Here is a 26265-nt window from a genome sequence, read left to right as displayed (position 1 = left end):
AACTACCTTAATAGTTAAAGAAATGGTTATTATTTCTAATAATTTCAAGTTCAAACACCAGATATTATAAGATATTTAAACATTCATTGTCGTATGATTGAAAATCTTTAAAACATATGTATAAACACGTTAGATTAATAATAAGAAGAAGAAACTACAATAGAGGGATTTACAATGCACCCACCTGTCATTTTTATTATTATTTTGTTTTTCTTCAAACAGTGAAAACAAAAGGTGAGCATTCGATCGAGCCAAATTAAAAAAATTAAATTATTTGAATTGATTAGTCTTATTTTATAATTAAATTTTGCTTTTTACAAATCGAGTCAAATTATCTAAGTCTTTGTTTAAATTTAATTGTATATCGAAAATATTTTTTTATGAATAGAGTTTGTGTTTAGAAATTACATCTTCGAGTATTTCTTTTCTAAAATTTTAGGCATAATGATAAAATTACCCTTCAACGTATTTACACAAAATGGTCATTTTACCTCTTTTTTTTTTTTTTTGGAGCATTTTGACCTCCAACATTTTAATTTTTTGATCAAAATAGACTTTATTAGATGAAGATTGCGAGTTGACTAACAGTCAGTCTATGTTAGTAATGCAGCATTTTTATATATGTTCAATTATTGACGTAGAATGTGCTAGGTCACCCGTTAGTATTTTTATTTTTAAAGATTTTTCTTATTTCTTTCATCTGTCAGATGTGCCACAATCACTCCTGGTTAGTCGTTTGAAGCTTTTGATCAAGGAATTTGGGCTGAAATCTATGTGGATGGGTCCTATTGGAACAATTAAAAACATTTTAAATGGTTTGTCTTTCATTCGATAATCCCTCTTGTACTTCTCATTTCAGGGATGATTGTTGAATAGTTGGCATACATGCATTAATTGGTGGATCGTATGGGTGAACGTTTAGTCGAGTCGAAATTTTTTTTCGAGGATACAGTGATTACGGGAGCAGGAAAGCTCAAGATGGTTTTTGGTGGGCTGATTAACCTTTATGCTTGGTGTGGTGCCATTGAACATAGGCAGGCATGAACCGAGAGAGGACTGGTGAGAGCTTTAAATTTTCATATAATTTAGACGTTTTCTTAATTTTTCTATCGATTATTTTCGTTCTCCCTAAAACCCCTAACATAAAATTTTATGTCTATCCTTGAACACAGATGAACTTTACTCGAGAGATGCGATATTTCATGTATGGTTCTTATTTCGAACTAACAAGTAGTAACCCACAAATAAACTGTATCCTTAACTTGGGTACGTCTTATGAGTTCAGGGGAACAAGAGAGTATTACTTGAACACATAAGAATTCATTGATGCTGTTGCAGTAAATCCCGAGTCGAAGCTTCAGAAATCAGCTTCGTGCGACTAGAACCGTATATCGTTATTCAAGTATATTCTGATGTTCGAAGATTTTTTATATTTGTATTCCACAGTGTATGTCAAACAAGATTTATTTATTTTTTGTCGAAGCTTCAAAAATGCTAAGTATGAAATTCTCAATAGTAAAATAATTATTATTTTTCCTAAACTTTTGGGTTTGAATAGCAATATTTACAGAGTGTATACGTTATCAATTGGTTTAAAAAAGTTCTAAACAGATAATACATTGTAATCATTCCAAACTATTTCAAAAGAAATATCAGATAAAATCTACCAAGCGAATTCAATGGTAAAAGAGACTTGAATACCCATACCCGTATCTCAACATGTAGATACGGGTATGACAAAAGGGCGGGGTGGGTTTTACTACACGACCCTGAAAGTTAAAATTCATGAAACAATTGGTGTTGGAGGGGAGAAGAATGAAAAAAAGAAGGAAACTATATAAATGGTTAGTAAAGTATGAGTAATTTATGTCAGCTTTAAATATAACAAACTTATTACCAAACTATCATTTAATAACAAATCGACCGCTATCGTTCATTATCCTAATAACAAAAGATTGATGTTTATCAAAACCATTGATATTTAAGGTAACAACCTCCGTTGCACTTTCAGCTTCATGCCAACATCTTGATGCTCTATTAAGCACCTAAACAAGCGACATATCGTAAAGAATCAGATCCGTTGAAAACGAAACTATAGTAGTTCAACTTATCATTCTTTCTTTTTTTCTTTTTGAGGTGTGTTATATACCCTTGTCTGGTGCATCTCCGGACATGGATATGGAGATATGACCCTCCAACTACATGCAGATCTTGGGAGTGGGGTGATTAACATGCTTGTGTTGCACAAACTTTTATTTCCAAGTTCGAGTACCATAACAACAAAATCTGAGCAACGGTTTGGTTATTTTCTGTTTAATGAAAACTTACATGACCGGTAGAAGCAGATTCATGATTTTCCAAAACCAACACCAGCTTTCTTCCTTTTCCGAGTTTCTACCTTTTCGGGGCTCCGGAGTCCGGTCTTATCTTCATTTCTTTTCTAATGCCTGCAATTTAGATCAGTATCATCCAACAAGTCTAAAAGAAGGTTAATCTTTATGGTCATCTTATTTGTTAGATAATTTTATGATCTATTTTATTCTGACTCCTCATTTTTCTTTAAGTACCGACGCCCATATCTGACATATGTCAAGACATAATAGTATAGGGATATTACTCTCAGAGGACCCTCCAGGTACATCGAAAAACTTGAAAGAAATGAAGACCATCACATGGACATATACACGTATCAAACACTTGCAATAGAGTCCGTGTAACAGAGATTATGATCATTCAGAAGGTTGTACTAACCTCTAGCTGTCCGCGAATGCTGTCAAGAACTTCGTCAGTCATTCTGTCAAAAAACAAAATTCCCTGCAAATGCAAGAGCCATAGTTGTAAAAGGAATATCAACACGTCATTAAACTTATAGAACTATTACTAAATGGTCCTTGTGCTTATAAATCAAGCACAACACCAATTCACCAGTGTCTCAAGATCTATATATTATATTAATGTAAAACGTGTCTCTGTGTGTATACCACCTTAATCACGATTATGAGAAGGTAAAATACAAGAACATATTAATACAGTAATTGCTAGATCTACGTTTGTCGGCTATGAAGGTCTATGCAACATATTCAATACTCAACATTCACCATATACATGCATATATAAATATACCTAGATACTTTGATCATTGTACATCAGGGCTATGAAGGTCTAACTCTTCATTTTTCTTGAGTACCCATATATGACATTTGTGTTCAACACGAGTAAGGAAATATGGCCTCTAAATACACGAAAATATTTTAGAAAATCAAACCATACCCGTGTTAGACATATACCCTTATCCAATACTCATACCCAACTTGGATTAACATAGGTACAAAGACCGCTTAGATACTTCAACCCCTATTCCCATGCAGCATAAAGTCCAATAAACAACATTCAATATATATATATATATATATAAATTAGCTAAAAGTACACAGAATCGATCTCCTTACACTAGCAATTGGTAAATTGAGAACAATATAATCACAATTATACAAAACGAACCTGAAGATGGTCAAATTCATGTTGGAAAACGCGTGCAGGAAGCTCTGATAAATCCACTGTAAACTTCGCACCATTAATATCTTGTGCATCAATCTTTACAGATTCCGGCCTCTGAAACCAAAGGATAGAGACAACACATTATATAGAGATGTACACATGAAGGTTGCTGTCAATGGTGCACGGCACACTCCAAATGCTACAACTTTTTATATTGCCAAATGCAAAGTGCCAAAAAAGGCTAAACTAAATGAATAGAAAAATATGTGTATGACCATATTTTCGGAATGTATCTTTGTGTAATATCCATATCACTATATATAGAGAATAAATTTATGGTATATAATAATGATAGCAAACTCTAAAGAGTGGTCTAAAACATGCAAATGTTTCTTTTTGCTTCTATTTTCTGATTAATAAAAACATCTTCCTTATGGTCTCATGTAGATTGTTTAATACTCAAATATTGAAAATCGAAGAGTTTTGATATTACCCTATTTCTTTATAGGAGACTTCAGTAGGCTTTTGCTTATTGCCTTACCAAAAACCAGGCTTAAGCCCACCGAGCATACACCTGATTAAAAAAACCTCACCTAAAAGGGTTTGAGCCCCCTTCTGCTGTTTGACACTAAGATGAAATGAAACGAGTGAAACGAAACAAGAGAGTGAATACAACCGGTTGCAGCAAGTACCTCGACATCAGCATAGATTCTTGGAAAAGATAAGCAACCTTCATTAAACAGCACCGTCTTCTTCGAATATTTTGTAACTTTCGGGTTTATAAGAACGATTTCTTGCCCTTCACCTCGCTCGCCGACGGGATTAAACACCATCAGTTGAACATTAACTCCTACTTGCGGAGCTGAGAGTCCAATGCCGTCAGTTCTGTTACAACAAATGAAAGCAACAATTGTCCACATTAAGATTGAATGAATTCCTCAAACACTTACGTTTTACACTCTTCCCAAGTGTTTGCCTGTCTCTGTGTGTGTGTGTGTGTGTGTGTGTGTGTCAAATTGATTTAAATATATTTAGACTTGTAGCCATTATTTTGCTAAAAATTATAATTAATAGCCCCTCGAAAAAACTTACTTGTACATAACGTCGAACATCTCATCGACAAGTTTCTTCAAATTCTCATCAAATGTATCAATTCGTTTATTTCTCTTCCGCAATATAGGGTCCGGGTACACCGCGATTTGCAGCGGCGACTCGAACCGAAGATCATCCGCTTCAAAACAAAACCAAAAAATGTAACTTAAAAACCATAAATGAAAAAAAGCCATTTTTATCGATGCTTTACTTACGGGAAGCGATTTTGTTGTCTTTGGATGAGAAGCCTCGTTTAGCTTGAGTTAGCAGGGGATTGGTTTGGTTTACCGAGAAAGTGAGGTGCCCGGGTGAAGGTAAACGGTTGAGCTGGTGAAGGAAGGCGGTGGGGTGGTGCAGAATGGGAAGGATAACGCGCGTTAAAGACGGAGAGTGGAGGTGGAGCCAACTGGCACTAGCCATGGAAGATTATAGGGACAAACGTTAATTTCGGACAACTAAAAACATTTTCCTTGTTGAGTTCGAAATTTCTGGATTTTTTGCGTTTTAGACTTTTAGTCCTTGTGAATTCACTTTTCCCTAAATTTGATCTTAGCCATTGGATTTTATCTTTTAGCAAATAATAATAATAATAATAATAATGTGTATTAGGTTCATGCATAGAGACGTTTTTCTCGATATATCATCTTTTCTATTTATTTTTTTTTTGTTAGGCACCATTTAGATTATTTTTTTTATCTAACACCATTTGCAGTAATGCGCCCCCTACAGCGCGTTTTACACTGATCTGGCGTCACGTGAGGTAAGGCGCGCCCCCTGAAGCGCGTCTTATGCTAAATGGGATACACGTGTGTAAGGCGTGGGGCAGGGGTCGCGCCTTACCTGCAAATCTGACACTGTTCAGAATCTTTAATCTTTGCTGGTTATTTCTTCGGTTTTGAGGAATTATTACTGCTAAATTGGTCATGTTATGTTTGTTTTCATGCAGGTCTTTACTTTCCAGAATTAGTGACAAAACGGACGCATTCTGCATTTTTATTATTATTTTGTCACGGCTGGAGACATGGCCATGACGAGGTCTGACGTGGCAGTTTCTAGAAGGTCCAATCAGCGACGGTTTCTAGAAGACTTCCTCTGCATGCCTTCTGGAAGATTGACAAGCAGAGTTACATTAGGAGATAGTTTAAGTTTGAATTTAAATTAAAAAATAATTATCTTTAAGATTATTTTATTTATTTTCTTTGTCTATCCTTTAGTCTTTGAGAGGCTATAAATACCCACTTGGGGTAAGCCTAAACTCATCATTTGGATTACAATCTTCTTTTCTCTCTAGTTTTTATAAAAGCTTTCTCTTTTTACTTTTCAAGTTTTTTTCATTTTTCTTTTATTTTTCAAGCTTTGTTTTTAAAATGCTAAGTATGACTTTTGTCATGCTTAGCTAAATTTTTCATAAGCCGAGAGCTGACGCGATGACTCAATTCCAACGGGAGAATTGAAACAGTCCCTTAATATCTTCATAATATCTCTCTTAATCTCTGCGCTTATTTTTCAAAATCAAAACAGTTTTCAAAATCAAAGATCGACTTTGGTCAAGAGGTTGTTGCGATTAAACGTGTGAGAGGAAGATTCGGCTTATAGAAAGCAATTCGACTTCCTGGGAACACACTTGGCGAGATAGCTTCGCCAAGAGGGAATTGAGATCGGAATTGACGGTTATCAAAGCAACAATCTGAGTCGGAAGCCATGAACTTAAACAGTAATTGATCTACGACAATTGATGTTGTTAGAATCAATTACCGAAGCCGGAATCAAAGATTGCCTTGGGTATTCGGTATACAAGATAGAGTTACAGGGATAGCCCTTGTAGACAAAGTAACCGACGTGAATCCCGAAGAGAAAATCTTATTCGATGATCATAAGGAAATTGAGTCAAAGCAAGGCTTGAGGCTATTTTTACAGTATTTATTCACAATCTCTACTCTCTTATTTTTATTTAAATTGCTTTTATTTATTTAATCGCTTTTATCACTTAAATATATTTATACCAAAACCCTCTTTTATTACTTTCACACCTGGTTTAAAATAATCAAACATAAATTTGTGATTTTCTAAGTCCCTGAGGATTCGACCCTTATTTCTCTACACTACGCATTTCCTTATTGATTAATTGATAAAAAGGAATTATTTTTGACATCCAAAACGACAGTTTTCAAATTGGCGTCGTTACCGGGGACTTCGCCAAAGTTACTAATTTGTGTTTGCTTTTGATTTATGACCAAGTCTAATCTGGGAGCATTAGTGGAGTACAACCCGGAGATTGAAGCCAAAGCTAAGAGACTCCACGCACACACACTTTGGGAAAGAAGGAGACAACAAACAAATCCAGAAGAAGATTTGAATTCAGGTAATATAAATTTGATGGCCGATCTTACTATCCGGGAGTTAGCCGCGGCTCCTACTGAGCAAGGGCCTATGTGCATTGATTTTCCCCAAGGCGAAACTCCATACCAGTTGAAAACCGACCTTATTCATCTCCTCCCTACATTCCGCGGATTGCAGAATGAAGATCCACACAAACATCTCAAGGAATTTCATATGGTCTGCTCCAGCATGAGACCACAGGGAGTAACCAATGACCAAATAAACTTAGAGCTTTTCCTTTTTCCTTAGCTGAATCGGCTAAGGAGTGATTATTTTATCTTCCTCCTAATTCTGTTACTACATGGGCTCAAATGACTCGTCTTTTTCTTGACAGGTTTTTTCCTGCGGCGAAAGTGAGTGAACTACGAAGAAGAATACTTGGAATCAAGCAGCTTGATGGAGAGTCACTTTACGACTACTAGAGCAGTTTAAGAAGTTATGTTCTAGTTGCCCACAACATGGGTTAACTGAACAAACACTCCTTCAATACTTTTATGAAGGATTATCTCCCCTGGAAATAAAGATGATTGATGCTGCCAGCGGTGGAGCCTAGAGACTTAATATCGACGATGACCGCAAATTCCCAACAATTTCGCACAAACAATGAACCTTCTCGAAGGGTTCATGAGATAAGTTCATATTCCTTAGAAAATAAAATAGACAAGTTAATTGAAGTCGTAAACTCTCTTGTTGCAGGAAAGACATGACAAAACCGATTATGTGGAATATGTGCATTACCTGATCGTCTAACAGACGGTTGTCCACTGATTCAAGATGACGCAACAACTCAAGTAAACGCAGTCGAAAACTTTCCAGGACCTCCCCAAAGAGTATAATCCTTACGGTAATACATACAACCCAGGATGGAGGGATCATCCGAACTTCAGTTATGCTCAGAACCCGAGACCGAATCAAGGCTATCAAGCGAGACCTCCACCACCACAACAATCGTAGAAGTTATCATTGGAATCGATTGCCGAGAGATTAGCATTATCCCAGGAAAAATTCCAGTCTCGAACTGAAGCCCACTTCCAAGAGATGAACAAACAAATAAGCCAACTGACTCAAGTCATAGGGAGATTAGAGTCACAAAGGAGGCTACCATTACAAACTGAGCCGAATCCAATAGAGAATGTTAGCGACATAACCCTCCGAAGTGGTACAATTGTTGAACAACTAGACCCAAATGAAGTAAGCGCAAGATCCTAGAAAAAAAAAGAAACTTCGAACTCCCAAAGGGGAGAAGAAGCAGTTGACGTAGGATCCCAGAAAGAGAATGATGAAGAACAAATAGACGATCCAACACCATCTCCCTATGACGTGTCACCACCTTTTCCATTAAGGTTAGTTAAAAAGAATAAAAAACTGAGGAAAAAAAATATTAGATGTACTTCGGAAGGTAGAAGTTAACATACCTCTCCTTGAGGATATCCGGAAAGTTCCAAGGTATGCCCGGTTCTTGAAGGATCTATGCACTAATAAAAGGCGACTTACCAGAAAATAGGTGGATTTAGGTGCGAACGTCTCAGCAGTTTTCTAACAACCGCTTCCACCAAAGTATAAAGACCAAGGTATGTTTTCAATACCTTGTAAAATCGGTGAGGTTAAAATCAAGCGAGCTATGTGCGATCTAGGTGCCTCTATCAATGTAATGCCTCTCTCCGTCTATAATTTAATTTCCACCAAGCCTTTGAAGGAGACAAGAGTTACACTTCAGCTAGCCGACAAATCAATAATTTATCCTGAATGACTCATAGAAAACGTTCTAGTAGAAGTAGAAGACTTAATTTTCCCTGTTGATTTTTATGTGATTAATATGGAAAATGATCGTAGTAAAATTGGTTCTGAAATCCTCCTCGGTCATCTATTTTTTAGCACGACAAATGCAAAAATTTACTTTCGAAGCGGTATTCTTACTATGGAGTTCGACGGTGAGATCTTAAAATTTGATGTTAATAAAGCAATGAGATATCCGGATAATGTGCAAAGTATTAATTTTGTTGGCATTATTGAACTTGTTAATGATGAATATAACTTTGTTGATGATTTATGCCAGAAATCGGATGATAAAAAATACGACATAAGGGAGTTAGAAAATATTTTAATGGTTGATTCAGATTTGATCTTAACTCCTTTAAAAACTAAAGATTTACTTTCTCTTTTGCAGGTACCAAAAAATAAGTCAAAACCATCGAGAAATCGTTTGAAGAAATCAATTTTTGGTAAAAAAAAAAGATGTTTTGACGGCCATTCTTTTCGACATGATTTTTAATTTGGGAAATATTCGAAGAAATCTTTGTGAGAATTTTCGAATTTCTCATAAGAAATTTCTTAGTTGGAAAAAGCGAATGAAGTGGAAGTATCTGTCACGGAACCTGTAGTTCGAATCAGGTCGTCGAGCTAACGACGTTAAACAAAAGCGCTTCATGGGAGGCAACCCATTATTTTCGACACTGTTATATTTTTATTTTATTTATTTAATTTTATTTTTACCTTTTGTTTTTTTTCGTCAAACATGTTTAATTTAATTTCTATTTTTATTTTGTAGGAACCGAATATTTTTATTTGAACTTAAACGAAGAGAAATTACGAAAATATGATTCAAACAATGTTAATTTTCGAGTTCATTGAGCAGTACACGATCGAATTAAACAGAGAAAAAAGAGAGCCTCTAACCGTGCGCACCGTTTAACTAAATGGCGCACAATAGCAAAAACCCCTTAGAGTAGGGTGGCACACGTTAGCAAACCCCAAAGTTTCTCTTTTCATATTTTATTTCTTTTTCTGCCGCCTACCCCCCAATCTATTCTCTTCTTCTTTTATTTTACTTTGACAATGGACCCCACTTAATCTCTTATAATCACCTTTTTAATTTTAAATCCACCTTTATATAAATAAAAAACAAATCCCCATTCACTCCCAACTCTACAACCCACGGCAGAAATCAAACTTAAACCCCCATCATCTTCGCCAACTCGTCCCACCCCGCAAAACGCACGCCACTCCATCACCCCTCCTCATTCTCACTGCCAGCAGCTTCAACAAAAAAATCTACTCGCTTCAACGTGTTCACGCCACTCGTTTCTCCCTAATCCGCTATGGTGCGCAAGCGAAATCGACCCGATAACACCAATGCTCGCTCTACGATGTACGTACAAGGAATCAATCGGACGACACTGCCACTCCTCCACCCCGGACCGAGCACTGTTCGTTGCTCTTCTTCGCTACTCCCCATCATTGTCCTTTTAGTCTATGCCAACCATAGTCATTACTTCCTCTCATCCACAAAAGTCGACTTTCTCATCATGTTCGATGAGTTCGGCAGCATCCAAAAATACTCCTGAGGTAAATTTCGATTCTATTTTCAATAATCTATTACTAATGTACTATCCCGTTTATGGTTTTACAAGAGATTAGATAATGGTTTTCCACCGACGACACCACTTGATAATGTTTCCAGTTCACGACATCAAACCGGGCAGCCCACTTCACCGTCTTAGCGTTTTTCACCGTGGCAGAGGTTGTGGCCGTGGTCGACATTAAAACTGGCGAGTACTCTATTCTTTCTTTTGCACTTTAAGTTTTTGTTTTGAGGCAAAACGCTTTAAGTGAGGGGGAGTAGAGTGTATGATTGAATTTCACCTTGCTTATCTTTATGTCTCGATGCTAGTATGTGTTGGTTGGATTTGTCGAAAATTTCATTGATTGTCTTTGTCGTGTTGAATATTGTTTGGAATGCTATGCTTGTTTGGGAACACATGATTGTTTAGGTTAGGATATTCTTGATAGCGAATAGCATGAATTGTAATCAAGTTGGTACTTTTGCGATAGTCCATGATTTTATTGATTGGAATGTGATTAGCTCAATGCATGAAACAATTTGGTAAGATTTGAGTTTTTACGAGCATATCATTTTCGCTCTCATTTTGTTGGATTGATTGTGTCAAATTTGACATTGGTATTCTAGAACCTGCATGTTAAATACAGTCGAGATTACACATGAACATGATTCTTAAAAATGATTTGGGCACCTTAGGATTAACCTTTCCATTTCCCCACTAAATTGCTTACCCATGCTATTTTCTCCTAGTTAACCACTTTTGAGTCATTTCCATTTCTTTGTTTTTACCACATTTATAAACCTGAGCCTTTTTGCTTTATCCCTATTTTCTACCTTTTTCAGGGCAAGTGAGCAATTATCCGATGTATGCTCCAAAAAAAGAGAAAAAAATAGCAACATTTCGAAAAGAAAAAGAAAAAGAAAAAAAGAAGAGTTGTTCGGAAAAAAAATAAAAAATAAAAAAAAGATGTGAAAATGGAAAACAAAACAACAACAAAGAGGAAAAAATGCATTTCAAAAAGAAATTTGTTGTTTCATATATTGTCTTTTTATCTTGGTGTGCTTAATGTTTTGATGGAGTTGAGATTATCATTTGTTAGGTCCTTGCCTTGAATATTTAGCCATATATTTAGCCTTTTTCCCCACCTTTACCTAAGCTCAGTTACAACCAATAAAAGACCCTTTGATTTATGCATCTTGTTCTTATTAATAGTGGAGATTTGATTTACTTGCAGGCCTATGGTAATATCGTGTCGATTCTGACATTGAGCTTTTCTTTACCCCAAACACATTGAGTGATTTGAGTGAATCCCAGTAAGGTGTTGAGTTATGAGCATTGAGATTAATGAATGAATGGATATTACAATTGCAATTGACTTGTTTCAATTGGTGATGTTCAATTGATTGATTCTTAACTTGAATAGTTATTGTGGTCTCTACCTTGCTTTCTTAAATGTGAAACTTGACAAAGAAAGGTAAATAAAATTTTTGACTAGTTTGATTAATCATACTTGAGGACAAGCATGAGATAAGTAAGGGAGAATTTGATGAGTATTCAGAATCGTTAATCTTTGCTCTTTATTTCTTCGGTTTTGAGGAATTATTACTGCTAAATTGGTCGTGTTATGTTTGTTTTCGTGCAGGTTTTTAATTTCCAGAATTAGTGACAAAACGGGCGCATTTTGCATTTTTATTATTATTTGGTCACGGTTGAAGACATGGGCACGACTCTGGGCATAACGCAGTCTAACGTGGCAGTTTCTAGAAGGTCCAATCAACGACGGTTTCTAGAAGACTTCCTCCGCACGCCTTCTGGAAGATTGACAAGCAGAGTTGCATTAGGAGACTAGTTTAAGTTTGAATTTAAATTAAAAAATAATTATCTTTAGGATTATTTTATTTGTTTTCTTTGTTTATCATTTAGGCTTTGAGAGGCTATAAATACCCACTTGGGGTAAGCCTAAACTCATCATTCGGATTACAATCTTCTTTTCTCTCTAGTTTTTATAAAAGTTTTCTCTTTTTACTTTTCAAGTTCTTTTCATTTTTCTTTTATTTTTCAAGCTTTGTTTTCAAAATGCTAAGCATGACTTTTGTCATGCTTAGCTAATTTTTTCATAAGCCTAGAGCTGGCGCGATGACTCAATTCCAACAGGAGAATTGAAATACGCCCTTAATATCTTCGGAATATCTCTCTCAATCTCTACGCTTATTTTTTAAAATCAAAACAGTTTTCAAAATCAAAGATCGACTTTGGTCATGAGGTTGTTGCGATTAAACATGTGGGAGGAAGATTCGGCTTATAGAAAGCAATTCGACTTCCTGGGAACACACTTGGCGAGATAGCTTCGCCAAGAGGGAATTGAGATCGGAATTGATGGTTATCGAAGCAACAATCTGAGTCGGAAGTCATGAACTTAAATGGTAATTGATCTACGACAATTGATGTTGTTAGAATCAAATACCGAAGCAGGAATCAAAGATTGCCTTGGGTATTCGGTATACAAGATAAAGTCACGGGGATAGCCCTTGTAGACAAAGTAACCGACGTGAATTCCGAAGAGAAAATCTTATTCAATGATCATAAGGAAATTGAGTCAAAGCAAAGCTTGAGGTTATTTTTACAGTATTTATTCACAATCTCTACTCTCTTATTTTTATTTAAATTGCTTATCACTTAAATATATTTATACCAAAACCCCCCTTTTATTACTTTCACGCCTGGTTTAAAACAATCAAACATAAATTTATGATTTTCTAAGTCCCTGAAGATTCGACCCTTATTTCTTTAAACTACGCATTTCCTTATTGATTAATTGAGAAAAATGAATTATTTTGACATCCAAAACGATAATTGTTAGCGTCAGAAAGGCGCCCCCTATAGCGCGCCATAGGTTTAATTACATACCTACCCCGACTGTTTACACTCCCTCCCTCCCTATAAATACATCTATCCTCAATCAATTTCATCACACCAAATCCTCTCAACCTCTCTCAAATACTATATTCTCTGTTTAAGGTATATTTTATTATATTTAATATTTTGTATTTAATTTATTTAAGTATTTAAATTATTTAATATTGTATTTAATTAATTTTTTTTGCAAATATAAAATGGAAGGCGGTCTACTTAACTTGGATGGAAATCATATATCTCGACATTTTGCTGATACGGTAACATTTTAACATTTTAATTTAAATTAAATTATTAGTAATAATTTATTTATTTATTTAATGTATGATTATTAGTTTAAAAATTAATTTTTAGAATTATTTATATTTTAGGAGAGAGACCGTATATTAGATTCTTTTATTAGGAACCTTAAGTTAGTGATATCTGGCTGTGTCATGCTATATTTAGTAGATGTTGGATTTGGTCACATAGGTAGATATGAGGGTCACTGTAAGATAGAACAATACCTTATTGCTACCTTAGTGGAGCGGTGGAGGTCGGAGACCCACACATTCCATCTTCCGTGCGGGGAGTGCACGATTACACTTGAGGATGTTTCTTTGCACCTGGGGCTTCCGGTGGATGGAGATGTGATCAGGGATGACGCATGGTTCATGGACTTCTTTGTACCAGACTATCTAGGACGTATCCCGGAAAGTTTTAACGGTGGTTGGATACCGTTAAATTGGTTATATGCTAATTTTCGAGAGTTGAGCGAGGACGCCTCTGATGATGAAGTTAAAATATATGCACGGGTATGCATACTGCAGCTGATAGGAGGGTTGCTGATGTCAGACAAATCGCGCAACCAAGTTCATTGTATGTGGTTGCGACATCTTGGCGACTTTTATCTGGCCGGATCACTCAGTGGGGGCTCGGCAGTTTTGGCTTTCCTGTATAGGGAGATGTGTCGCGCGATTGACTACAGAAAAAATGCTATCGGCGGATGTCTCCTGCTGCTGCAGTCTTTGGCGTGGTATCGATTGCCCTTTTTATGTCCCGTTGTCAAGAACACATTCGTATTTCAACTACTATTGAGGTAATTATAAAACTGATTTTGTATATTAATCATTTTATACAGTGTATAATAATTTTTTTTCCTTGAATAGGTGGTCTACTGATAGGAAAAATCATCAAGAGCTACCTGATGATTTAGAAAAAATGAGGGTGCTAATCGATCAGAAGGCTAGCACACAGGTATGCCTTTTAATGTTTAAAAAACGATTTTAGATTATAGTTGTATAATTAGATTATTATTTTGATAAAAATTATATATGTTTGTTTTAGTTTGAATGGGTGTCATATTCTAATGATGATGTGAGGATGGTGATCCCACCTGAGTTGAGGGGCCCATTAGATGTTTGGATGGCAATGGTCCCTTTGATTTGTTATGTGATCGTTGAGTGACACTCCACTGATTGTGTGGTCCGGTAATTTGGTTGTTTTCAACCAATTCTGGAAGCACCTCGCAATATGGACGAGTTCTATAGCACAGATAGACGTGGTAAGACCGATACAAATTGGCTGGTGAGGCATCACGAGTGGGTCGTGCTGTGGGAGGATCGACATCGGCTCCTTCCCCGTAGAGAGCCCATTTTTAATGACCTCTTGATGGTTGATGACGGTTATTACGAGTGGTTCAACAGTAATGGGAAATCATTTCTACTTTCCGAGGATGCACGAGGGCGGACCTTTCAGCCACGTCGACAGAGACATTCACCGACACAGCACCATCGTCCCCCGACTCGTGGAAGGAGAGCAGGTGCTTCCGGTTCATCCTCAGATGTACCAGCAGGACCTTCACAGCAGCCACCGTCTAGAGTGACTTACCTTCTGCAGCCATATGCGATGTTGTCATAGATGTTCCTTTACCTGATGCCACCACCGCCACCGTCACTTGGTTTTATGACCCCCCCATCGCCACCATCACAGAGTTTTATGACCCCTCCTGGAGGATATTATGGGTATATGTTTTAAGATCCTACTTGGGGTTTATATGCTAGATATTTGGCGGGTGAAGCCTCATCACCTATGGTCGTAGCACATACACCTCCTGTACAGTTTTCACACTTGACGATGTCTGGGTTTTATGAGTTTTCCCAGTTTTCACAGGCCGGTGGGATAATCGGTCATACACCTCCAGGGTCCTTATTCTATGGAGGTGCTTCATCGTCATCAGCTCCTCATCAACAAAATGTAACTGCTCAGGATGACAACGACGACGACGATGATGATGGTGATGATGATGACGGCGATGAGTCACAACCGGTGATACGAAGAAATCCTCCTCGAGACCGACAACCACCGTCTTGCGAAACACATTCACGTCGCAGGCATCAATAGATTTTGTTTTTTTATTATATTTGTATTTAGTAGTTTATTGGATTTTTTATTGTAATTTTTTTATTTATCATTTAATACTTACTTTTTTTCGTTAATGTGGTTGTATTTATTTTAATTTATTTTGTTAAATTTGTTATACAATTTTGTTAATATATTTTGGTTCATTTTGTTTATTACCATTTAATATCAGTTATTGTTATTTGGTTATCATTTACCATTTAATACTTTTTGTAAGTTTGTTGTATTTAAAATTATTTTCAAATACCAAATTGTTATTAGTTTGATAAAATTTAATAATTGTGTTCTCAAACTTTCTTCAGTTTGTCACTTATTATCTCTTTTATTATAATCACATATAACGCCAACGTTCAATCTTGTTTTCTTGTATCGTTGTTTTACTGTTCATCAACGATTATCGAATGACATTAACTTTAAGTCTCATCGATCTGGACCATAGGCTTGCAGTATTTGACAGAATTAACGCACTGTGGGTAAGTCCAAAAAACCCGGTAGAATTGACATCGATCGCATAGAACTCGATCATTATGGTATGCATAGGAGGTTTCGAAGTCCACAATTATCCCAGGATTCAACGTCCGCACCAGCCTAAACCAACATGAAAGTTCGTTGTAAGATACATCCCATTCGCCATGAAGTTTGACAATGGCATTTTGTTTTTCCAACCAAGTTTTTTTTATAGGAGACAGTGTATACATACTGCGATTGTATAACTGAAATCAACAATGCAACAACTACATGAGAGCTTGCTTTTACCATGGGCATGATGGCTTGGCATATCACTTCAGAGTCCAAGTTGAGATGATATTGGTTGACCTCTCCAGCACAACATGTGTGAGGACCGTTGTATACTGTTAGTTCCCATCTGTTGTTTTTCCTCTTCCTCTTCGATACGCGAACCATCCAATTGCATCCGTTTTCGCGTCGGGCATAGTAGCATACATATTTTTCGGTCGTGGAGCGGTCGACTCTAGACTGGACATAATTACGTATATTGTAATTTTTTATAGTCATCATCGCTTCTTCTTTGCTTAAAAACTCCATGCCTAAAGATAACTCACCATTATTTATTGAAGAGTAATATCCATAGTCACCGAGATGAGGTATATCCGCAAATTCTACCCTGTACATTGCACCATAACCAGCTTCATACATGTGTGCAAGAGGGTCAGTTTGTGCCACATTTCCTGGAACTTCATCTATATCATCATCATCGGAGTTGAATTGTGGTGATTCTGGGTGAATGAATAGTCCAGTCTCAACACCATCCGCACCAGGCTCACGAAGCGGTTCTTCTGGTAGAGATGATGGTTCCTCCATGCTCTCCAAATTTAGGTCGAAGAACCTACTACTTGCACGCCTTCCCCTTTAACTGGAAGCATATCGACATTGAGATCGAAAAAGCTCACAGTCGAATGCCTCCCCTGAAGCTTGAAGCCATCGTGTCAAATGGATAGTGCACAGATTGTTGTGTCGATGGCATCTCCATATTAAGGTCAAAGGGATTTGCAGATGAATGTCTTCCCCTTGAACTGCACGCGATGTTTCCATACAGATTGTTAGTCGACCCACCTCGGTACATATTGTAAGGAGTTGCGGATGAATGTTTCCCCATTATGACATTAAAATCATTACACATTACTGTCGTTGGGCTGTCAACTTGTTCAGCCAGCTCATAGTGGGAGCTTAATTATTGACCCCGAGCAGCACGCACTTGAACAAAATTTGCATACATCTCAATATCGGCGTCTGAATAATTACTTTGAGATTCAACCATCACTTCAACATCATTATTGTTCGAAAGTTCGAACGCTGTATAAGTTAATGACAAAAATGATGTTGGAAATCTGTACTGCAACGACGACATTCTTCTACTACTTTCAACATGAACCTTCCTCGAAATCTTCGTTATCAGCTCCTCAAGAGTTACGTTTCACTTGAATGATATTTTAACACGCTCATTTGATACGAAAACAACGCCGGTTTCATCTTCTCGAATTTCACCATCATAATAAACAATAGCTGAAAGCAGTGTCATTCTTTGAGTTTAAAAGTGCGATAATATTATATCTGCAAAAAAAAACAACTGAAACAAACCTGATTAAATAAATAATATATGAACGAAAATATAACATAATAAAATTTTTACACATAAACATATAATATTTTTTCAAATAATCATAATAAACAATAAGTATAATAAAAAAATTATAACAAAATTACCTTATAACGAAATATCGCAGGAGCTTCTGAATCAAATATGAGAACATTGCCGGAATTATTGACTCGTTGACGGAATTGTTGTATTAATTTATAAGTTGAGAGGGGAGATGTGAAGAGTTTACCGGGGGAGAAGTGTATTTATAGCCGAGAAAAATAGCTATAAATATACAAGGCGCGGTACCTGCACCGCGCCTTATATAATTGTATTAGTTAAAGCTAAGGCGCGGCCCTACCCTGCGCTATATATAATTGAATTAAAGGTAAGGCGCGGCCCCTGACCCGTGCTATTGCCCTACGTGGCGTAAGGCGCGCCCCAGGGGCCGCGTTTTACACACGTGTAACCCACATCAACATAAGGTGCGCTCCAGGGGACGCGCCTTACCCTACGTGGCGCTAGATAAGCGTAAAGCGCGCTGCAGGGGGCACGCCTTACTGCAAAGGGTGTTAGATCAGGAAAAATAATTTGAATGGTGCCTGACAGAGAAAAATAAATGGAAAATGTGATATATCGAGAAAAACGCCCAGATAAACCATTGGGATGTCAATTTGATCGGAAATTAATAGATTGTGACTTAATCCATTTGATAAAATCAATTTTTTAAAAAAATGAGTTGGAGTCGATTCGAGTTAAATTTTATATAGAGGTGAAGTCGAATCGGATTCGAGTAGAGGATGAAAAATCTCGGACCCAACACGACTCGACCTGAGGGTAATAGTATAAATTTTACATATATATTTATAAATAATTGCTATAATACTCTCTCTCACTATATTTTTTTTACTTAGATCCTTATTTCATATCAGGTTGAGTCAGGTTAGGTCGAACTATACTTTAAAAATTCGGGTCAAATTGAGTTCAAATAGTTATATATTTTTTGAGTCGAGTAAGATTAAGTGGATATTATATATATTTTTGAGTCTGGTCAGATTGACCAAAAGTTTGACCCAAGCCAACTTGTTGCCATCCCTATAACTCATCTTAAAATCCAGTGGTGATGGAGGATGTAAGTAGGGTTCTCCATCCTATAAAATTTCAATTTCTTTCAATTAGTTATATATTTCATTATTAGTGTTTTTATAAGAGCTGATTTTTACATTTAATATAAAATAATTTTAACTTTTCTATAATACTTTCTATTTAAATAATCTTATATTCATTTGAATGAACACTGTAATATTATTGTTATTAAAAATAATATTAGATTACATCGTTTTGAAGATATTCTATGATGCATACATTAGGAGGAATTAATACGCATTATCTAAATCAATAGGGATTTATACTCGATAATGTACCATACGCACAAGAGCTCAATTTGTATACTTGTTTAAGTTGTTTCAACTTTTTTTACTTATAACTGCTAAAAGAAAATATATAACAGGGACAACTTAATACAATGTATTTTATATGATCTTATATTTTATTTTAGATAGACAATAACATATCAAATATTCTTACACGTGTTAACTATAAGTATCTCAAGAATAATAGCAATGTGTTTTCCCAAAAAAAAAAAACAATAAAACATGAAAGAGAGGGAATGTCTAAGGAGATAACTAAAGCTTCTTCTTTAGTATAACAGAAGGGTGAAAGCCTTGCATTTTGTTTTCGTTTGGATTTGCCAACGGTGACTCGAAACAATGGAAGAAAGTGAGAGAGATGAGTTGAAGAATAAGATTCAAACCGAGCCGAATGCAAATAATATTATCAAGGAAGAATCAGAGGTGGCTGCGGCGGGGACTGTGAGTAGCAGAGCCGCTACTCGCGGCGGATGTGACGATCCAAAGACTTTGTTAAAGGTAGAGCCAATGAAAGGGTTAAGCAAGTTGGGTCTAACGCCATCTTTGACGAAATTGTTTAGAGAAAGCCGACAGTTGAAGAGTTTTCATTACCGCAAATGACAACTTTCTTTTGTTAATAATTTCAAATATTATAAGATAATAAACGTCTATAGAAATATTGACAATACATATTCTATATATGACATTTGCTTAAATCTAAAACTTAACACATTTTTATCATTAAAGCCGTTTGATGGGTTCATAATTAGAGACAGATGTACTAAGCTCCCAAGGTGGCCAAATGCATCCCGTTATTTAGGGGAAAATGTAAAACTTAATTTAACATGTTAAGAAAAAATAGAAAAAATAAAAAAAAATTACATACCCATTATTTTTAAGAAAATAATATTAAAATTTTGGACTATTTTTCTTACATTTGTGGATCCGCTTATGTTCATAACAACTTCATATTTTGTTATGTTATTTTCTTTTAACTACATTCTATATTTTTTTGTTAGTACAAAACAATCGAAAGACTAGATGTTGAAGGCATTAATTTTATGTGATGTTAAATCAGTTATTTTCACCAATCAAACGATCTCTAATCATACCTACAAGCATGTAAGCTTTCGAGTTCGCCTCTTCCCTTATGATCCCTTGTGCAACTATTGTCATCGATGATAATAGATTAAATATTTCGATATTGTCAATTTCTATAATCACTTTACGAAACCTCAATCTCCAAGTATGCTTGAACATTTCATGTATCGCCCAAAACTTTGTTGAAAACACCAAACGATTAAAGGGAGTTTTATTCTTTTTAGAGGTCATGGATTCTAACATTGACTAAAAAAGATTCTAAACATATATTACCTTATAATCATCATAGACTATTTATAAAATTATGTGATTTCTTGTAGTGATTTCTTTCCATTCTAATGAAATGAATCATTGTACGTAATCAACTCGAATTTTATCACAAATAATTTTGATTTTAGATCAATTATTGTTGATGGTATTAGTAGGAAGTGATCCTAAGCGGCTTATTCTTTTTAGATTTTAGATTGGACAAAAAATCATAATCAATGATGGCACGAAGAAAAGAGAGAATTATATTGAAAAACAATCAATGCAGGGTTCAAGATCCTCATTTTAATTCTATTTGTGTGATATATAAGCTTGACACCAAATAATAAGATATTTCAATTTAACTATGGATAGATAGATAAATAGATAGATTAGACCGTAAAATAATATATATAACAAATGATAAAATTATTAATTAAGTAAAAAAAATAATAAAGATCATTTTCGAATAAATCATATAGGTATTTTAAAAATAACTGTAAAGATTTTAAATTTCGACATTCAAAAAGATAATAATGAAAAGACAATTATTAGAGATACCATAATTATAAAAATTCAAAAATCACAAAAAAGAAAAAAAAATTTAAAAGTACAATCCAATTGTTACCATTATCTTGAAATATTTTAAATTTAATTATTGTGGTGGCGAAATTATTTACTATTCATCTTGGAAATAAAAGATGATAAAAACAATCCTTCTGCGGTTGAGAGGACAGGAATAGTCTCGTCCACGTCCCGCGACTTGGCTTATTTGTCTTTTAACATTATTAAAAAAAATCATTTATTTTATATTTTTAATTATCGTTTCACAACTCCCGATGCAAGTACCATTCATAATCCAACACTTGTCCCACACGTGGCGACATCCCATTAGCAAAGCGATACACCACATAAGTGGGTCCCACAACAAATCCTAAAGGGTACGAGTACCCAAGTCGAACTAAAGGGGGTCCCACACGATGACGTCGATCGACGGTGCCGATCTTGGTTCGTCAGATCACTAATGACAATCTCTTGCAAGCCCCACAAGGTTCAACAAAGGACAGAACCGTAAACTCGGACCATTTTATTCGATTATTTGGTTCGTTTTTAATAGTGAAGTATTTTCTTTTTAAATTTTCTCGTTGGAGTTTTGCCTGGAAAAGCCAAACACCTTCGAGGAAATTGAAAATTTTATTTTGATAGGGTAGGAAAAAAAAGGCGAATTTTCTCCGGAAAATAAATGGGAAGAGCGTTTGTATATGTAATTCTTGGAGGAGGTGTAGCAGCTGGCTATGCAGCTCTTGAATTCACGAGAAGAGGGGTCTCTCCTGGCGAACTTTGCATTATTTCTGAAGAACCTGTGAGTTTTTTCATCAAGAATTCAATCTAATTTTGCTAACTTTTTTTCCGTTTTCAAGTTTATCGATTTCACTTTATTTTCTTTTTATCTGTAATGGGTATTTACTGTTTTTTTTTAATCCGTTGCCTCTTTTTATCTATATTCTTCGCTTTCTTTAAGTCTTTCTGGTTTTGTATTGAGCTCTGATTCAAAATTGTTTTGGGGGATACTATAAGAGCTTCTTCTTCTTCATTTTTTCTGATTTGGTTATTTTTATTTGCTTTAAAACACCTATCCTTGCTGTATTTTTTTTTATGGAGAATAGAGTTTTGAATTGAATTAGGAAGCTGTTACTTTTACCAAATGAAGTTTGAATTTTTTACATTAGATTGGTGTATTGGAAGTTGGAACATGTATAGAATTTTGGCAATTAATTGTGTAGTTAAGAGAGGTTTATGCTCCAAATTACTTTTAGTGCATGCCATGGATAATGTCATAATGTGCAGCTTTTACTCTATGTTACTCTGACTTGTGGTTGAGTATTAGATATCATACATGCATGTGTCCAAGATGGGTATGCTCAACTTTTTAAAAGAGCTTTCTCACATATTTGGAGGATTGTACCCCTGTGTGTATGTAGGGGTATATGTATCCGAGCAACATTGTCTATACGACGGAAATGTTTAATCAAGCATATGAACCCCTTTATGTATGTTGGGGTTTATGTTGAATATGGATGTCAAACCTACACGCATTAGGTAAAATGAAGAGTTCGAACAATATGGTCTATCCTACAGAAATGTTTAATGAAGCATCTAAACATTCTGTCGGTTTATTTTGCTAGCTCAACACTTAAAACCACAAGAAAACATGGTGTGGGTGGGGAATCAGTAAATGAGAGGAAACAAGGAAAATGAAAATAAAAAGGACGGTAAATTAAGAAAAAGAGTATCTTTTCATTTTTTATAAGTGTTAGATTAGTTGACAGATGGATTGAAAGTTCACTTTCCTGACCAATCTTTTTTCTAATATATGTTTCACATCCAAAGTTTTCCAATACTTCACGAGTCATAGAGGGTGGTAACACATTTTATAAGGATATTCATCACAAGAGCCAAGACATCAGGGCTCAAATTCAATACCGGATCATGTCCTAGAAGTATTGACCCTCTGTGTACAATATGCAATAAATTTCTTCTTACAGATCTTTCTATTTTCTTTCTTCATTCATGTTTCACTACAAATGCCTAGTCATCTCTCAGATTTGTGGTTATCTGATATTTTTAGCACTTCGTGTTTTATTCCTTGATATTTCAATTTCAGCAACGGATTACAGAATCTTTTTGTTTTCAGGTTGCCCCATATGAGAGGCCTGCTTTAAGCAAAGGCTTTTTACTTCCCGAATGTAAGAAACATTTTCAATTGTATAATCGATCTACGTTCTTTCTTACTTCTGTTTTGGTTGATTTTTTTCCTCCATTCTTTTTCCCAGAAAAGATTGAAGAAACAAGAAAAGTAGTGAAGGGAATGAATATAATACTATATGTTGGTTGAACCGCCCAATTGTTTCGTAATCACTGATAGTTGTACACGATATCTCATTTATACCTTAGAGCTGTTGTGTATCTCTGTCATGTTCATGGAATTCTAGTTGTAATTATATAATGTTTATTAATGATAACAGTAAAATACCTTATGAAACGGCTGATAAACAACTTGTAGCTTTCTGGTATTAGGAGAGATTCGATATATATGTATACACACACATATAGGGTGAAAGGCTGAAGGGTCTTAGTTCGGGTGGGCATTGGTTTCTTGCCCTTCTATTTTCTAGCCCATTTTTGCTGAATCGATTTGACAAGTTGCATCCTAGCAGAAAGACATGTTTTCAGTCTTCATTTATCCTGATATTCTATGGTTTTTGTTGATAAATTTTTCATTAATATGCAGCTCCGGCACGCCTTCCATCATTTCACACCTGTGTTGGTGCTAACGAGGAAAGATTAACTCCAAAATGGTACAAGGAACATGGTAAATATTTTGTCATAACATACTCCTTTGCCTTGCACCGATTTTAGTAAGAAATGCAGTTTTAAATATTTGCCTCCAATGATTGCTAGATGCTTCATTACAAGTTTGTCAGTCACTAACTTTCTGGTCTTACATATAAATTATCATTGAAAGCTATTACTCCAACACATACTTGGACATATCTATGGGAGGTACAGTTCTCCAAATATATAGAAATACGTAGAAAATTCAAGATAGCCATCTCTGGCATTCACCCTGAGTTTGAGTAACATAAATTGAAAGTGCAGATGTATTAGTAGCACAAATTCCTTCTGTTCGTATGTACAGTCAAAGAAAGAAAAGTAAACCCCCTTTTGAATTCTACTAGAACTTTCTCTCTTCTAAAGTAATCGATTTTACTATTTTAGGGGTTGAATTAGTCCTTGGAACTCGAGTTAAGTCTGTTGATGTGAGACGTAAGAAGCTATTGACAGCAACTGGGGAGACTATAAGTTACAAGATCCTTCTCATTGCCACAGGAGCTCGGGTATCGAAATTATCTTTTTAAGCATCTACGATTTTCTCTCCCATTGTATATTCAGTTTGTTACATCTCTTGGAAAAATGAGAAATTCTCATGAAACAAGAAAAAATATGTTTCTATAAAGGATGATATTTGCATTAGATTCAACTGCAGGATTTAATACAATGGCCAAAACCAGAACATATCTTGTTCTTGGCACAACAATATACAACTCTGAGTGGTAGCGTGCTGATATTTTTCTCATGGATACAATTCTCATGTATAATATGTCTGCTTTTCTGGCTTAATTTTGTTTTTGTCTGTTAAATGTAGGCTTTGAAGCTTGAAGAATTTGGACTGAATGGATCGGAAGCTGAAAATGTATGCTATTTACGAGATTTAGCCGATGCAAATGGTCTTGTTAATGCGATGCAATCTTGTGCTGGTGGAAATGCTGTAGTAATTGGTGGTGGGTACATTGGAATGGAGTGTGCGGCATCTTTGGCGATCAATAAAATCAACGTAACCATGGTTTTTCCCGAAGTACATTGTAGTGAGTATCCATAGTGTTGTGTTCTTCATTTATTGATCTCTTTCTCGTTTACAAGCTTCTTGACCGTAAGGAGTACCTTTAAGTAAATGATATTATTTCCGATGTGGCAGTGGCTCGCTTGTTTACACCAAGGATTGCAAGCTATTATGAGGAATATTATCAATCTAAAGGAATTAAGTTCGTTAAAGGAACTGTGTTATCGTCGTTCGAATTTGATTCCAATGGGAAGGTAAATTATTTTAATATGCTGTTTTATAGTCAAGTTTCTTTTGCCGTAGAATATCTTAGTAGCCGGATAATGAATAAAAGATAATGAATAAAAGTTGCATTACATATGGGAGCGGAGCCTGATGTTTATTGCTCTTCAGGTTACCGCTGTTAATCTTAGAGATGGAAATCAACTACCTGCAGACTTGGTCGTGGTGGGAATCGGAATACGCCCAAACACAAGCCTTTTTGAAGGCCAACTAACACTTGAAAAAGGTGGGATCAAGGTGAATGGGAAGTTGCAAACGAGCATGGATTCGGTTTATGCAGTTGGAGATGTTGCAGCATTTCCAGTCAAACTATGCGGTGAAACTCGCAGACTCGAGCACGTGGATTCAGCCCGAAAATCTGCTAAACATGCTGTTGCTGCAATCATGGAACCTGAGAAATCAGGCGAGTTTGACTACCTGCCATTCTTCTACTCCAGAGTCTTTGGATTGTCTTGGCAGTTCTACGGGGACAACGTAGGGGAGGCAGTCCATTTTGGGGATTTCTCGGGTACTACCTTCGGAGCTTACTGGATAAACAAGGGTCATCTTGTTGGGTCTTTCCTTGAAGGGGGAACCAAAGAGGAGTATGAAGCCATAGCCACTGCCACAAAGCTCAAACCGCCGGTTGAGGATCTGACTGAGTTGGAACAGCAGGGACTAAACTTCGCACTCACAGTTAGCAAGAAACCACAGCCGGCACTGCCCATTGAAGTCAGCCATTCTATTTCCGGCCTTATCATCCTGGAAAAGCCCGCCTACGCTTGGCATGCAACCGTCGGAGTTGTTCTGGCAGCATCAATAGCTGGATTTGCGTATTGGTATGGGACGAGACGTAAAAGGTGGTGAGAAATCATCTTGTAACACCATTGTAGTAGTACTGATACAATAAATCTGTTGAAGTACTCTATATGTGCACGATATGAACTCATACGTTGTCGATAGCCCAAAATTATTACTCAATACAACATCATATTTTTTCCTCGAAATGCTTGAATAATCTCCTCATCGACTCCCCATCTATTCATTTAAATCTCAAGTAAAGAACTCTTTATGTTCACATCTATCTAATCTACATCGGTTGTGGGCAGCCCAAGGAGAAAGCCATTA

The 26265-nt window shown here is 35.9% G+C and overlaps 2 protein-coding genes and 1 long non-coding RNA gene across 3 annotated transcripts; 1 reads left to right on the top strand and 2 right to left on the bottom strand.

Annotated features, from left to right (window-relative positions):
- Positions 1–1358: 1358 nt before the first annotated feature.
- Positions 1359–23160, bottom strand: LOC120185569. Its single transcript, XR_005522136.1, has 3 exons — positions 22995–23160; positions 15972–15978; positions 1359–1368 (listed from the first exon to the last, which is right to left on the bottom strand). It is a non-coding gene; the product is annotated as an uncharacterized LOC120185569 (long non-coding RNA).
- On the bottom strand, positions 2388–5062 carry LOC120185566 (peptide deformylase 1B, chloroplastic/mitochondrial-like). The gene is made up of 6 exons (XM_039189745.1): positions 4806–5062; positions 4591–4729; positions 4191–4383; positions 3502–3612; positions 2752–2814; positions 2388–2447 (listed from the first exon to the last, which is right to left on the bottom strand). The coding sequence occupies exons 1-6, from the start codon at positions 5008–5010 to the stop codon at positions 2430–2432; spliced, it is 729 nt and encodes a 242-aa protein (XP_039045676.1). The 5' UTR covers positions 5011–5062; the 3' UTR covers positions 2388–2429.
- On the top strand, positions 21604–26144 carry LOC120185565 (monodehydroascorbate reductase 4, peroxisomal-like). Its single transcript, XM_039189743.1, has 7 exons — positions 21604–21837; positions 23170–23221; positions 23767–23847; positions 24255–24373; positions 24682–24901; positions 25012–25130; positions 25270–26144. Exons 1-7 carry the CDS (start codon positions 21718–21720, stop codon positions 26002–26004), a joined length of 1446 nt encoding a protein of 481 aa, XP_039045674.1. The 5' UTR covers positions 21604–21717; the 3' UTR covers positions 26005–26144.
- Positions 26145–26265: the final 121 nt, after the last annotated feature.

The sequence above is a fragment of the Hibiscus syriacus genome, unplaced genomic scaffold (genome assembly GCF_006381635.1).
Source record: "Hibiscus syriacus cultivar Baekdansim isolate YM2019G1 unplaced genomic scaffold, ASM638163v2 tig00113124_pilon, whole genome shotgun sequence".
In the NCBI taxonomy this organism is placed as follows: domain Eukaryota; kingdom Viridiplantae; phylum Streptophyta; class Magnoliopsida; order Malvales; family Malvaceae; genus Hibiscus; species Hibiscus syriacus.
Note: the sequence above shows the minus strand (reverse complement) of the source record. Positions and strands in the feature narration are given on the sequence as shown.

Bases quoted from the DNA above. Each gene is read 5' to 3' on its own strand.
- LOC120185565 (XM_039189743.1), top strand. From the start codon at position 21,718: ATGGGAAGAGCGTTTGTATATGTAATTCTTGGAGGAGGTGTAGCAGCT. The intron at 23,848-24,254 runs GTAAATATTTTG...TTACTATTTTAG, and splicing joins AAAATGGTACAAGGAACATG to GGGTTGAATTAGTCCTTGGA. The intron at 24,374-24,681 runs GTATCGAAATTA...TGTTAAATGTAG, and splicing joins TCATTGCCACAGGAGCTCGG to GCTTTGAAGCTTGAAGAATT.
- LOC120185566 (XM_039189745.1), bottom strand. From the start codon at position 5,010: ATGGCTAGTGCCAGTTGGCTCCACCTCCACTCTCCGTCTTTAACGCGC. The intron at 3,613-4,190 runs GTACTTGCTGCA...CTTTGGTTTCAG, and splicing joins GAATCTATGCTGATGTCGAG to AGGCCGGAATCTGTAAAGAT. The intron at 2,815-3,501 runs GTTCGTTTTGTA...TTGCATTTGCAG, and splicing joins ATGAATTTGACCATCTTCAG to GGAATTTTGTTTTTTGACAG.